At 40.9% G+C, this 15590-nt stretch overlaps 1 protein-coding gene across 5 annotated transcripts in view; it reads right to left on the reverse strand.

Moving 5' to 3' along the window:
* LOC132379566 (kinase non-catalytic C-lobe domain-containing protein 1) overlaps positions 1–15590 on the reverse strand; it is a 154117-nt gene that overhangs the window by 101196 nt on the left and 37331 nt on the right. The window contains exon 1 of one of the 5 annotated variants that reach the window (XM_059947628.1): positions 3129–3155. The exons of the other annotated variants lie outside the window; for them this stretch is intronic. Coding sequence (XP_059803611.1) covers positions 3129–3140 — 12 coding nt within the window. The 5' untranslated portion in view covers positions 3141–3155. Of the gene's footprint in view, positions 1–3128; positions 3156–15590 lie in introns of those variants that run through there. 5 annotated transcript variants of the gene reach the window in all.

Here is a 15590-nt window from a genome sequence, read left to right on the forward strand (position 1 = left end):
CTCAACTGCATCAAAGGACATTGCCAGTTTCCATTGGGTGAAATGATGCTGAGACACGTCTGCACAGTTCTGCACCTGATATGCTTCTCAGTGACCAGGCTGAGAGCCCACATTGTCCTTTTTCTATGGCCAGTGGTGGGAACATCAGAATTCTACGGTTTGTTAATGGTGAGATGAAGGGTCAGGACTGGCACATGGGGACTGGGGTAGTGAAGTCAGCAGTAATAGAGTGGAAAAGAAGACGCAAGCACTGACAATGGAGGGCACTCCGTGATGGGGACTGGGACTTTGGTAATCAACTGTTTTGAGGGTTAGAGGCAAGATAGTAAATTGATGAATGCTCTGACAGATGGAGATAAGCAGGCATCCCAGTCTGCCTCCAAGTGGACCACAACCTCGTCGTGGTTTGGAGGCTTGCTTGCCTCAGTGACCTGGAGAGCTCTGTTGGTGAGTCAAGGCTTTATGATTTGGATCTTGGTCACTCAAACCAAACAGGTCAAAGGGTAGAGGACAGACAGCGAGTGGTCCACCAGTCCTCCAGGTTCAGGGGTTCTGCTCAGGGCCAACAACCCTGACTGATAAAACAAAATAGTTACAGAAACAACAATGAAGAATCCTTCTACGTCTGAGTGTGACGGCATTCCTGAGTCTCCACCCAGGACTTGCATGAGAGGAAACTATTGACATGATGAAGGAAGTACTGAATACAACCAGAGATGGTGGACCTTCATTGGTGGCATAATGGGCAGTAAGTAAGAAACTCCAGTCTGGAACAGTGTTAGGATGACCATAACGTTGAGAAAGTGGCTAATGACAGTATTGTATGGGGGATGACCTTGTGTTATGTGTCTCTCTGCATGCTGACTTACACTCAGTTGATACAACAAAGAAATACTTGTTATCACTTCTCACTCGAGAACAGAAACAAGTTTCAGCTGCAGAATACTATCATGCAATTGAATATCCAAGAAGTCATGTTTCAACGGAGCTCCCACTGAACTAATGTATCCAAGTCTACCACAGGAATTTGATTCTGTGGATTGAAATGTGTGATTGAAACAGAATCATTCAGTAAAGGACTAAAGGAAATACTGAAGTCAGTCAAGGAAATAGATGTTAGCATTCTCACATTCAAAGAGACAAATTCCTCAAAAGTATGTTCCTGTGTATCCTGGGAGGAAGTTATAGTAGTTAAATATTTCTTATGCCATCAATCCAGAGGAAATTATTTGCTATTGACCACGAACATTGCTGCCTCAAGCTCAATGGTCCAACACATCTGCCACATGCAGTCTGACTTAACCAGTTGCATCTTTAGTCTGGATTAATGATTCTTTTGGAGCTTCAATATTCTGTTTGTAATCTTGTTACAAATCTACCTTCTCTGCTGTATTCATTTTTTGTCAGATGTGCAAATGCACAAATTCTCTTTCCACAGTTGTTGCCTGACCTGCTGTGTTTCTGCATATTCTGTTTCTATTTCAGATTTCCAGCACTTGTAGCTTTAACTTTCATTTGCTATGTTAAGAACTAAAGAAGTTTTGTTTCATTTGCCAAATACCATCATTCTATGTCCCCAATCTTGAGAAATCTATACAATAGGAATACCTACTCTCACAAAATAAAGTGAACAATTTCTCGTGATATGCATTTAATTGAATTGACTTTATTACTTACGTTACTTCACTGTCTAAATGTGCAATTTTTAAAATAATAAATAGTATGTACAACAATCAATATAACATAGAAATACAATTGTATTGGCATGAATTAATCAGTCTGATGGCCTGGTGAAAGAAGCTGTCCTGGAGCCTGTTGGTCCTGGCTTTTATGCTGCAGTACCGTTTCCCAGATGGTAGCAGCTGGAACAGTTTGTGGTTGGGGTGACTCGGGTCCCCAGTGATCCTTCAGGCCCTTTTTACACACGTCTTTGTAAATGTCCTGAATAGTGGGATGTTCACATCTACAGATGTGCTGGGCTGTCCGCACCACTCTCTGCAGAGTCCTGCGATTGAGGGAAGTACAGTTCCCATACCAGGCAGTGATGCAGCCAGTCAGGTTGCTCTCATTTGTGCCCCTGTAGAAAGTTCTTAACATTAAGTGTTTCATGATTAGAAATATCTTCATCAGATCTTACAATCCCTCTTCCTGCTGAAGGAGGAGAAGCTATGAAAGCGTGGTGAAAGGCCTCTACTAACGATTAAAGTTATGTTTTGAATGTCACTACAGTGCAATCAGTGGAACTGAATTCTGTCAGTCACCTGAAACACATGTCTCCCAAGTATTAATGCAGGACTGTCAAAACTATGTGTTAAAAAAAATCAGTTTTGTTTGTACAGCTAGTCACTGGCTCCAATATTATTCCCTAAGCAATTCAAATACCTCTACAATAATATAACAGTGCAGCTTCTGACTCATGAACCCTTGAACACTACCTCACTTTTAAAATATATATTATTTGTGTTTTTTGCACAATTTTAATCTATTCTGTATATGTATACTGTACTGTAATTGATTTACCTATATATTATTATTTTTTCTTCTATATTATGTATTGCATTGAACTGCTGCTGCTAAGTTAACAAATTTCAAGACACATGCCGGTGATAATAAACCTGATTCTGATTCTACAGGCGAATCGATAATAGTTAACAAAAACTTGCAACCTGCAAACTTTTAGTGACATTGACTGATACGGTGCAAATAACCAAATGCAGGAGGAACACAGACAGTCAAACAGCATCTGAGGAGGCAAAGGGATGGTCGACAATTGAGGTTGAGTGGCCGCTTTAACCCAAATGCCAGCATCTGCAATCACTTGTGTCTCCAGTGGATGACACAGTGTCTGTTTATCCATTAACAGAACTGGTTCAGAGATTACCATGCTCATTATTTGTTATGATACGTGACCAACCTTGCTTGAAATTCAATGACTAAGGAAAATTACAAGTTCCAACATGCAAAGGCCAGAAGAGAAAATGATTAACAAAAGTACATTATATTCCTCTGTTGCTAAAATCATCTGTCACTAAGGTATTGATTATTTTTGTTTGCATCAAGAGATTAGGACAGCACTTTATGATAAGGAGGGGAAAATTCCAAAATTCCAAAACCTAGCCAGCACCTACCTGAAAGAACATTGCAAGCAAAAAATAAAAGCATATGTGATATTGGATGATCAGAGCAATGTGTCGTTGGCAAAGTCAACATCCTTTGACACATTCATTATCCAAGGTTCTGTCTCCTTGTGCATGCTGAAGACATGCTCTGGGACATTTGAAGTTGCTAGAAGAAGAGCAGGAGGGGAGGCTTGTCAGTGTTAACAACTATTTAATGGAATTGGTCTTAACTCAAATGAAATCAATATTCAGGGAAAAGACTTCACAGAATCAAGGAAATTATTTTGAAGGAATACTTTTACCCAAGAAGTCCATGCCAGGTCTAAATAAAATGATCTTATCAGTCACATTTCCAGCCTCTTTCCATATCACACTTCAAATTATGTGCCAGAACACTTTTTTTTTAAAAGGCACTGATTGACACTGACCTTCCCATCTCTACAGTTAGTAAATTCCAGGTCATAAATACTCTGACCCAAAACGTTCATCACTTTCCGCTGTGTCTTTTGCCCAAGACTGTAAAACCGTCCTTTGGCCGTTATATCTCCACCATTGGTAAATTTATTTATCCTATTTATTCTATCCTAGTTTTGATCTTTAACAACCATCAAACTTCCCTTCCAAAGTTTTTATTCTAACCTGTCCAGTCTACTCTTGTCACTGAAGCTCTTTATTCTCGGGACCATTCTAAAAAAACCTTTCCCACAACTTAAAACTCCTTCCTAAATCATGGGCACTGCATTCCAGTTGCACCTTAATCAGTGTTCACCAATGCCAACGGGAGGGCAAATCAACCTCTCTGCTTTTGCTCCCCATGCCTCCATATATGAAATCCAGGATCCCATGTGTTTTTCTAGTTGCTCTTTCAATACACCTTTGAGGAAAGATATATCAAGGACCTGTGTCTGTGCAGATCGATGTCCTTGCTGGGCACACTTTCCACTTCATGCAAAGTGACATAGGCAGCCAATTAATAATGAACCCATTCCACTCTTACTGCATAAATCAAATCAATCATATTTGACTTGTTTTCACTGCTAATAATATCAAGATGCTTTATTAGTGGTCACAAAATTGATTTCATTGGTATAACTGTAAAACACAGAAAAACTAGGAATAATGCCAGCAGATTATTGAATCTATTAACATAAATAGGTTCAATATTGCCTGGACTTGAGGTACTGAACTATAGGGAGAGGTTGGGCAGGGTAAGGCTTTGGAACATAGGAGACAGATGGGTTATTTACGTAAGTGTAGAAAATTACGAGAGGTAAAGATAGGGAGAATGCAGTCAGTCTTTTGTTCTCCGGGTTGGGGAAATCAAGATCTAGAGGGCTTAGGTTTATGGTGAGAAGGCAAGGTTTAATAGGAACATTAGAGGCAACTTTTTTTTTCCATACAGAGTATAGTACTTCCATAGAATGAGCTGCCAGAGGAAGTGTTTGAGGTACTCTAGGTACAAGAGCATTTAAAAGGCATGTGGACAAGTACAGAGGCACAAAAGATTTAGAGCAGGGTTTCCCAGCTTTTTTTATGCCATGGACCAATACCATTAACCCAGGGGACCATGGACTCCAGGTTGGGGGCCCCTGGTTTAGAGGGATAAAGATCGAACATGGAGCAAATGGGACTAGTTTAGAAGAGCATTCTGTGTGGCATGAACAAGTTGGCCTATCTCTATGCTGTCTGTATCCATGACTCCAACCTGAGAGTGTTGGACATTGATAATATAAAATAGCACAAGTCCAGTTCATTGCTTCATTGGCAAGATTGATGGCAGGGGAGCTGTGAGGCCTTGGTAGTTGTGTAGACTAGGTCCTCATGCCCCAGTGTCGCCTGTCAGAGTCAACCAGGGGAGGAAGCACTGGAGATGGTTTGGGAGAGAACAGAGGTGTGCCAAGCGCACTGGAAATATCATCCACGCTGGGGTGGGAATAGCAGAGCTGGGTTCCCAGAATCTGTACAGAGTTGGAGGTCGGAAACTTCTTAATGTTTGGTCCCTGGAAGACGAGCTGGATTGCCTGTGGCTGACCCAGTGCAAGACAAGCTAAATTACCTTTGCCTGCTGAAGCAGCATGAGATGAGGAACTGCTGCATACCTGTGTTGTAGAAACATGGCTCCAGGACAACATCCCATATGTCATCAGTCTTCAGGCCATTCCACTCGGGGACTTATGCTGTATGACATTTTGCTGCAGTATGTGCTATTGTCCAACTTCACCTCTGTTCCTCCTTAACATCTTACCCCCACGTGCAGTAGACTTTGTCCTTAAACTGCCAGTGACCTCCCCCCCCCAAAACACACACACACACACACACACACACAATAATTAAGAGGTCATTCAATGTCTACCTCTATTTGGCCTGAATCTATTAAGAACAAGATTGAAGACAGCCAGTTCTGAGGGAGCCTCTCAAGTGCAGTACATCTCCAGGGTGGAAGAGAGGGGCCTCATCCAGAACGGGAGATGTATAATTGAGGGTAATGTGTAATTGAGGGAAATGTGTAATTGAGACTGAAAACAACTTTAGAGCCCATGCAATCTCCCAGATTTGCTCATTAACAACATTTCTGCTAGAGACCTGAGTACTCATCAGTCCACAGTAAGAGAAATTAACTACAAATGTTGGAAATTGAGTACTGTTGCTACTCTCCCTTGGAGTGGGTGTCCTGCAAAGATCACACCTAGAGCACAACATTCAATGCTGAAGGAGGTGAAAAAGAACCCAAGGGTAACAGCAAAAGACTTGCAGAAATCTCTAGAAGTTGCGAAAGTCTCTGTTCATGTGTCCACTACAAGAAAATCACTGATCAAGAATGGTATTCATGGAAGGACACCATGGATGAAACCACTGCTCTCCAAATCAAACATCACAGCTCATTTCAAGTTTGCAAAAGACCACCTGGATGTTCCACAACATTTCTGCGGACAGACGAGACAAAAGTTGAACTTTTTGGCAGAAGTGCACACCACTATGTTTGGAGGAAAAACTCCTGGGAGACTGGTGACGTTTTCTAAAGGAGCACTCATTATGTTTCAAATGTTGTGTTTCAATGGAGCACCAAGCAAAGGATTGCAAGGCCATCATATACACTACTAAGTGTGTCACGAAAAAGTTAAATGAACTTAAGAGCAGGGAGGTTATGCTGCAACTGTACAGGGTACTGGTGAGGCCACATCTGGAGTACTGTGTGCAGTTCTGCTCTCCTTACTTGAGGAAGGACATACTGGCTTTGGAGGTGGTGCAGGGGAGTTGCACCAAGTTGATTCCAGCGATGAGGGGGTTAGACTATGAGAAATTGAGTTGCCTGGGACTATACTCACTGGAACTTAGAAGGATGAAAGGAGATCTTATAGACACATAAAATTATGGAAGGAATAGATAAGATAGAGGCAGGAAAGTTGTTTCCACTGAAGGTGAGACTAGCACTAGGGGTCATAGCCTCAAAATTAGGGGAGTAGATTTAGGACAGAGATGAAGAGGAATTGCTTTTCTCAAAGGACAGTGAATCTGTGGAATTCTCTGCCCAATGAAGCAGCGGAGGCTACCTTAGTAAATATATTTAAGACAAGGTTGGATACATTTTTGCATAGTAGGGGAATTAAGGGTTATGAGGAAAAGACAGGTAAGTGGACATGAGTCCATGGCCAGATCTGCCATGATCTTATTGAATGGCCGAGCAGGCTCAATGACCTACTCCTGCTCCTATTTCTTATGCTCTTATTCCTCCTTGGTATATACTAAAATAAAATGGAAGTCTGTAAGATAAAATAGCATTAGCTTAGAGTGGGGTTGTTTTGAGAAAGTACTTGAGAACCAGTCCACAGCAATGTTTTGAGAAAGTCAAGGAAGCATAATAGCCATAATAGTTGAATGGGCTGAAAAATATGTTTGTCTGGGCTAAAGATTGTAGAGATAAGCTGCTACCACCAAACAATGGAAAAGTACTAGTGTAAGGGGTTTTGAAGGGAATAAGAAGGGGCATTTCCTTTCTGCAGTGGGGAAGGGTGTTTTGTCGTAGGTTGGATCACAGCTGGTGCTCAGATAGGGAATAGTACATTGAGAAAGTCAGAGAATGTCAAGTCGGTGTTAGAGAGAGGGAGAAAGAGATAAAACAGGCTGACTTTATACCTCTTCTCACCTGCCTATCACTTCCCCCTTGGTTGCTTCCTCCTTCCCTTTCTCCTACGGTCCACCCTCCTCTCCTATCAGATATTTTCTTCTTCAACCCTTGACCTTTCCCACCCACTTGGCTTCACCTTTCACCTTCCAAGCAACTCCTCCCCCTACCCCCACCTTGTTATTCTGGCATCTTTTCCCTTCCTTCTCAGTCCTGAAGAAGGGTCTCAGCCCCAAACATTAACAGTTTAATCATTTCTACAGATGCTGCCTGACCTGCTGAGTTCCATCAACACCATGTGGGTGTTACTTGTGAGATTGTCGGATCTGTGGCCTCCAGCATATCTGCTTGCTTAGTGAATGATCATGAATGCAACAGCGACTAGTACACATTAGTACTTTATTCTGGGCCAGCACCTTGGGCCACTACTGGTTCCAGTACACCCACAGCAGAGCACGGTGGGGAGCCGGCTGAGCATCCGTCAGACATAGCTGATACTTCATGCACAGAGATAGGAGGGAAATGCTACAAAGGTAAATCCTGCTCCAAAATATGTCCAGCCAGCACCTACCTGAAAGAACATCGCAAGCAAAAAATAAAGGCGTATGTGATATTGGATGATCAGAGCAATGTGTCGTTGGCAAAGTCAACATCCTTTGACACATTCAATATCCAAGGTTCTGTCTCCTCGTGCATGCTGAAGACATGCTCTGGGACATTTGAAGTTGCTAGAAGAAGAGCCAGTAGATTTGTTGTGCAGGAGGGGAGGCCTGCTTACCCTTGCCAACCCTCACGAGTGCAAACATATTCCCAACAGTAGGAATGAAACCCCAATCCCTGAAGCTGCATGCAGTCATCCACATCTTACGGACGTAGCTGACAGCATTCCTCAAATTGACTCTTCTGCTGGGATTCTCCTGTTGCTTGGCCGAGACACCATCCATGCATGAGGTACATGAGCAGTATAGTGGTCGGCAAAATGCAGTTTATGCCCAAACAACTGGACCTGGGTTGGGTCATCGTTGGTGAAGCCTGCCTTGATGTTCCACTGTCAGCACAATCAACACTAATGTCCTGGAGAGCGGGCACCCAAGTCATTTCATGCCCTGTGAGAGTAGAATTTGTATGAAAGTGAAAATTGTTGGTAAGCAAGCCAAGCAACGTCGGCTCAACCAGATCCAGGCAAGCTGGTCCTCTGTCACTCAGAGGATGAATATAAGCTGGCACCTTCCATCGAAGACCAGGTCTTCCTTCAAATTATAAAGTGTAGACAAACACAGTCTTTTCTGTGATTGCATATTTGTAAGCAACCTTTCAGCACAGAGCAAGTGAATTGGGAAAAGTTTAGAATCTTTGTTGTTCAAAGGCAGGTATGTGCAGAGGAAGTACAGTACATCACAAAGCAGGAACATCACCCAGTCCAAAGTTACCTTCGTGAACGCTGTCCCTTTTTTGACTCTGAGGGCTACAGAAAATTGGAGGACATATTAAGTGGATACAACTCACTTCAGAGGTACCTCAACCAATTCTCATTCTGGGTGAGCACTCTGTCATCAATCTGCTCATCAGACGTTACCATGAACAAGTATGGCATCAAGGCCAACATTTGCAAAGTGAGAACAGTTAAAGACTGTGTAGTAAGATTGTTTTCAACACCAGTCTCCGAGACTGTCCTTCTTTTGCTGAAGATATAATGAAATGGCCATTTGACTTTCAATTTCAGTAAATAAGTTTGACACCATCAGGTGTAGAGTTTTCTGCTTCTAGAGGCGTGTTTGTTTTTATACAAACAGCACTTCGTATTTGCAAGCAGTATTTACAGAATTTCCTCTGCGGGTTAATTCAGATTTTGACTTGAAGTGTGCACGGTAAAAAGACATCCATCTTTATCCACTCTTTATCTGCCCTCAAAATAGCAATTATCTGTTCACAATTTTTTTCATTACAAACCCTGAAGAAAGCTTCTGGCTTGGATGACTTTTGAGAAGGTGTCTAGTTTTGTACACTATGGACTGTGAGGGCAGTAGAACATATGAATCTGCCTTTGTTTATACAGTCTATGAGGAGGGACCCTTGCTTCCCCACTTACATCACAATGGAACAGGAAGGAAGGGTGGAGGGAGAGAAAGGTAATTAAAATGAAAATGAAGAGCATGGTTTATTGCTTTGCCTATATCCCACAGCACAACCTCAGAGACTGCACATCAAGTAGTGAACATTTAGGATCAAATAGGTGTGGGAAGGGATGCCAGATATCCAGGCTCAATCTGATGTCAGGTGTAGGTAATTAGAGTCCTTGAAGGACTTGCTGGAAAGTAGGTCAATAGACAATAGGTGCAAGAGTAGGCCATTCAGCTCTTTGAGCCAGCACCGCCACTCACTGTGATCATGGTTGATTATCCATGATCAGTACCCATTCCTGCCTTCTCCCCATATCCCTTGACTCCACTATCTTTAAGAGGTCTATCTAACTCTTTCTTGAAAGCGTCCAGAGAATTGGCCTCCACTGCCTTCTAAGGCAGAGCATTCCATAGATCCACAACTCTCTGGGTGAAAGTTTTTCCTGAGCTCCATTCTAAATGACCCACCCCTTATTCTTAAACTGTGGCCTCTGGTTCAGGACTCCCCCAACATTGGGAACATGTTTCCTGCCTCTAGCATGTCAAATCCCTTAATAATCTTATACATTTCAATCCAATCCCCTCTCATCCTTCTAAATTCCAGTGTATACAAGCCAAGTCGTTCCAATCTTTCAACATACGACAGTCCCGCCATCCCGGGAATTAACTTTGTGAACCTATGCTGCACTCCCTCAATAGCGAGAATGTCCTTCCTCAAATTTGGAGACCAATACTGAACACAATACTCCAGGTGTGGTCTCACCGGGGCCCTGTACAACTGCAGAAGGACCTCTTTGCTCCATACAGGTCCATACAGCAGTACTGGCTGCAGGACTCAGATGAGGCCTGTAACCAGTATAAATTCATGACAAGGGTGATGTGGATGTCATGTCCTCCTTCATAAATGTAGGAGATAAGGAGCATGCTGGAGTTTATCTCCACTCCTCTCACAGAAGATCGCCCAGGGTCAAAAGAATATGCACTCCAATCTGCATGTTCACAATGGTTTTTTTTTAATTGGAGCAATTTCTGAGCAGCTCTCAGTTCCACAGAAGCAAAGAGATGTGTCATCAATGAGAAGTTCCCCTGGCTGGGACCATGGCGTAAGATCATATTGAAGAACCTTTGCACCTAGAAAAAGGTGACAGAAGATCTTTCTTCTGAAAATTTCCACTTCTGCATTCTGTCCCATGTCCCTAGGTTCCCATCAGAGTCATCAGTGGCATGCAACCTAATGTAACAGAACAGCCACACGTAGCACGACGTTTTAAAGAAATTATCGAAAATGGAGCAGATTTCAACATCTGCAATGTGAGAATGTTTGGCTAAAAGATGTCGACTGAAATTACACCAAAACTAAACAATATAGAATTTTGGCCAGAATCTAGGAGTCATGAGTTTGTTGGTGCAGTATGGCCACTGAAATGAGCATTAAGTAAATTAGCACTTAAACTTTGTGAAAAGCATTCTTTACTCTTCTGATTGTAATCTCAGCACTTTGGAGGATGTCTGAGCAGTCTGTACTCAGTAACAGCAGTCCATTATCTTGTATGCAGCCTTTTCATGGTGCCTAAATAGGGAACAACTGGATGTCAAAACATGATTCAAGACATACTGTCGATGTGCCTGGTTCAATTTTTGTGGTTGGACCCAACTTCTGGAAATTATCAGTAGAACCATTTACTTCAAATTAAACAGATCTTCAGTCCAAAAAGAAGTGCTCTGCAATCTATTGTTGAAGCAGGTCAATATAAAATTTAATGACCAACAGTAGTGCTGTAGGTCGTGCTTTCCATCCAAAGAGTTTTGCAAACATGTTTATGAAATTGCTGCTGTAATGCATATTTATCTGAATTAACACAATTCGGCATTCAACAGAAAGCAAAACCCCAATAATAAAGCAGCAATTACGGGACTGAATGTGAATCCAGGTAGCATAAAGAAGGAAATGGAACATAAAGTGTTATAAAGTAAGAGTACAGATGACTGGGCCGGAACTAATTGTCATGTCACGTAACAATGACTGCTAGAATATGTAATATATTCATTTACACCTGCTTCAAAAACTGCACCCACATTTAAGTCCTTTCTTTTGTCTCTTTCACTATTCAAACCAAAAACTAAATTCCAGAAATTATTATTAGAGAAAAACATGAACAGATTTGTAACACAAAGTTTCAAAATTGACACTAACTTTAAATGTTTCATGAATTTATTTCAGTGTACTCCTTTCAATCAAACTTCACAAGTTGCAGCTAATGTGGTCTGTAATATGTGCCCTATCACTTCCTCAGTGTGCCTTGAACAATTAAGAATTGCACTCCTTGTACTTGGTTAGAGACTAGAAAACTTGTTGCTGGGCTTAAAAAATATATACTAAAGCCGCAACATGAAAATCAAATGGGAAAGAAGTTGCAAGTTCTCAAATGCTCCTTTGCTTGGATTCATCAATTACAGCATTCTTTTTCCCATGATGTTTTCCCATTAGGTGCTGAAAAACATCGTTTACAGTTGATTTATTCTCTTCTGTAGTAATACTTTCCAGTTTGCTAGGTTTGTGATAGATATCTAGTCAGTGTTCTGGATTGTTACCAAATCTATTTTGGAGACATAATCAAGAAATATTCAGCGATTGATTCAAATTTGACAAGAATTTTTGTCTTAATGAAAAACTATATCAACAAAAATACTCTTTGAACCACAATCATCCTGACACAATGGAACAGGCATCTTATTTATTTGAAGTTATATTCATAAAAAACATTAGTCCTCATCTAAATAGTTCTTTCAAAATTACATGCTCAGTAGACTCTGTCATCTATATTGATTTGTTCTTTCTTCTCTTCTAAAGGCAAGCATTGTATTTGCACATTACATCATTTTAATCTATGCAGCAATAACCAATGCCAAGTTCACCCACTTACTTGTACTAGGTGCCAACAATAGCCCCTCAAAGGCAGTTATGAATCTTCAATATTCACTGTTGCCAATAGCACCACATTTAAGGCTGGTGCTGGGCTGTGTCAGTCACATCTGTTAGTTACTGTTAGTTATGGAAATGTGCCACTGAGAACCCAGTATCAAAGAATCTCAGACCAGAAGCCACAATTCCTTCTGTGCCGAGAATGATTTTCTTTCTGCTTTTCAAAGTGCTTTATATCTCATCATGTGTCATGTAAGAAAAAGAACAGTAACCCAGTTCAGCATCTGAAACGGTGACCAACACGAGGAACAATGAACTTAAATATTGCTGTGAAAGAAACAATCATGCTAATCATCTCAATCTCACTGTATAACGAGCAGATCCTTTGTCAGCATCAATACAAATGGCATTGAAATATCTTGTGCATGTGGTGGCGTGTTCCACAGAAATACGCAAGAGCAGCCAAGAACATAGACAATGTATAATGAAGAATAACATTGTGTACTCTTTCTTGTAATAAATAATCTGCAGATATTTTGTTGAGCTATTCATGCATGAAAAAAATAAAACTATGGGATTTTTTTCTTCCTTCCTCTAGTCAGGTGGGGAACCAATAACTGGAAATTTTAATACAACCTTATGGATATGCTGAGTGGCAGCAGCTGTGAGATACAAATGCCCATCTCCATCCAAGGTCCAAAGCCTTTGATGTGTCTGACTAAGAAGTGGAATATAAATGTGCTGCAGTATACTTCTTTCAGAATGTTAGTTCAGAGCGAGCTGAGGCCATAATAGCAGAGACAGTTTTAAAGCCCTGGTATGTTAGCATATGGAATCAGGACAAATGTTGACAACTTGCATATTGCTGAATGGATTGGATCTGGTAATCTAGATGTGATGCACCATCAATAACTCACACTGAGACGTAAGGCGAGATATCGGCTTTTATTGACTGGAAGAAGGAACCAGGAGTGAGTGTCCATCATACTATGTCCTGGAGACTGAGGCCGAGCGTCAGGCCTCAAATCACCTTTATACAGGGGACTGTGGGAGGAGCCACAGGAGCAGTCAGCAGGGGGCGTGTCCAGACAGGCACATAGTTCACCACAAGATGATGATAATGCAGAAAACAAAATCAGGAATATGTAGTTTTAATTTGGGATGGGTCTTTGTTTACAGTCTGGGGCTCAGGAAATCCTAGAGTTACAAAGGATCTCAACAGACAAGAGTCAATGCATTAGGTTGAAGGATGCACTTTGTGAGAAAACCACAGAAGTGTTTTTTTTAAATCATCCTTCTTTTCTAGGAGGTGAGACAATTTGCCACTGAAGTCTGCAGATCATGCTGCCTAAGTGCCCAATACTTCATGGGGTAAATTGTTCATAGTTCTCCAGTGAAAGGATGGTTGCAAGGCGGGATTATACTGCATGTGCAGCATTGCAAGCAGTGACTGCAAGTAAAGATCAACAGATTCACAGAAAAAAATAGGAAAGTTTTGCTTTTGATAAAAGAAAAATTTTCCTGCAAATCCCTGCAAATCAGGAAGTAGAAAGAGTGTTTTTTTAGACCTCACATAACTCTCTGGGTCTCCCATGAGAGCAATGGATCCCTTTTCTTCCCTATTGTTTCATAAATACCCTTTTACAGAATGTTGGTCTTCTTCTGTGCTTGTATTACTGATGCCAGTCTGACCTAATGTATTCAAAACACAGTTGTGTTGGTAAGTTGCAATAATACTAGCACAGGGGTGTCAAACTCATTTTAGGTCACGGGCCGGATTGAGCAAAATGCAGCTTCATGAGGGCCGGATCAGTCGGACGCGTGCGAACGCAGCTTTCGTTGCCTCCGTTTTTTCAGCCTGTTCTCATGTGTCTCAGTCTCTGCTATAACTACAAAGTGTTTCACTTTACAAATTCCATTTCTTATGAAGAAGACTGCTGAGCAAAACTACCAAATAAACACTAAAAACCCTGAAAACCTGGTACCTGAATAAACTCAGCATTAGCCATATCATACGCCATAGGCACTTTGATTACTGGGGCCAGCTTTAATAGTAATTAGATATTATTTCACGGGCCTTGAGTTTGACATATATGTACTAGCAAGTGCATTTCTTTTTGTTAAGGACATTGAGATACTGCAAACACAACGGAGCAATTTTACAACGTCAACCAACTCATTACAAATAGCTTCTGTTGAAAAGTGTGTATCAGGTAGTAGAAAAGAACATTCCAAACGTTGGTATTTATAATCTTGCAGGCATTGTTTGTTTTTCAAATCCTCTGTGCGCTCCAGATTTCTGCAAAACCATTCATCAACTGAGGAAACACCTGTGCTTGCATTCCTTTGAGATTAACATAAAATCTAGAATGCTGAGCTTCTAGGCTCAACAAAGAAACAGAAACAGCGTGCTCTATATTCATAACTTCATGAGCATGTCTAAGGCAGGTTGCTCATGCAAATAAAAGTTTTGTATCGAGTACACTATTCAAACATGCAAAACTGCAACCTTCAAATGCATCACCAATGCCTTGACTGAAAGTTTTGGTCAGCTTGTTTAATTACACTTAATTGTTACCAATTAAATATCAAATTGAACAAAAGCTTCCAAGAAAAAAATGTAGCTTTAGGAAATAGACACCAAACATTCTTTCTATTTCAAGCTGTACTAGAATTGAAGGACATAATTCCAAATGACAGTTCAACACATTATAAAGTTGGATTTCGACAGTGGGTGCTGAACTGTCCTCCAACAGTTTATGCAAAATATTTGAATAATACTTGAGAATAATATAAGGATAAATGTTATCAAAATAATATTAAAAAAACAGAAATTTCAGGTTTTTATTTTTTTTCTTGCTACTACTTTTTCCAGTCACTCAGGAAAAAAGTAGGTAGAGAATGATTATAAAAGTACAATGTTAATGCTTTCTGAAGAATAATTTTCAAATATTTGGCACATGTCTGTTTAAATTACAATATTATTTGTATTCCAGTTTTTTTTAAAAAAGACAGAACTGAAAGAATGTTGTACAGAAACACTGGTATTAGAAGTCTGCGGAGATTTGGCATGATATCAAAAAATCTGACAAACTTCTTTAGATATGTAGTTGAGAATGTGTTGACTGGCTGCATTTTGGCCTGGTATGGAAACAAAAGGCCGTTGAATGGAAAATGGTAGTAGATTTTGCCCAGTACATCACGGGTAAAGCCGTGTTGGAAGAAAGTAGTATCTATCATCAGAGATCTTCTCCACCCAGGCCTTGCTTTTCTCTTGCAAGAGCCTCAGGACTCACACCACCAGG

The sequence above is a fragment of the Hypanus sabinus genome, chromosome 22, assembly GCF_030144855.1.
Source record: "Hypanus sabinus isolate sHypSab1 chromosome 22, sHypSab1.hap1, whole genome shotgun sequence".
In the NCBI taxonomy this organism is placed as follows: domain Eukaryota; kingdom Metazoa; phylum Chordata; class Chondrichthyes; order Myliobatiformes; family Dasyatidae; genus Hypanus; species Hypanus sabinus.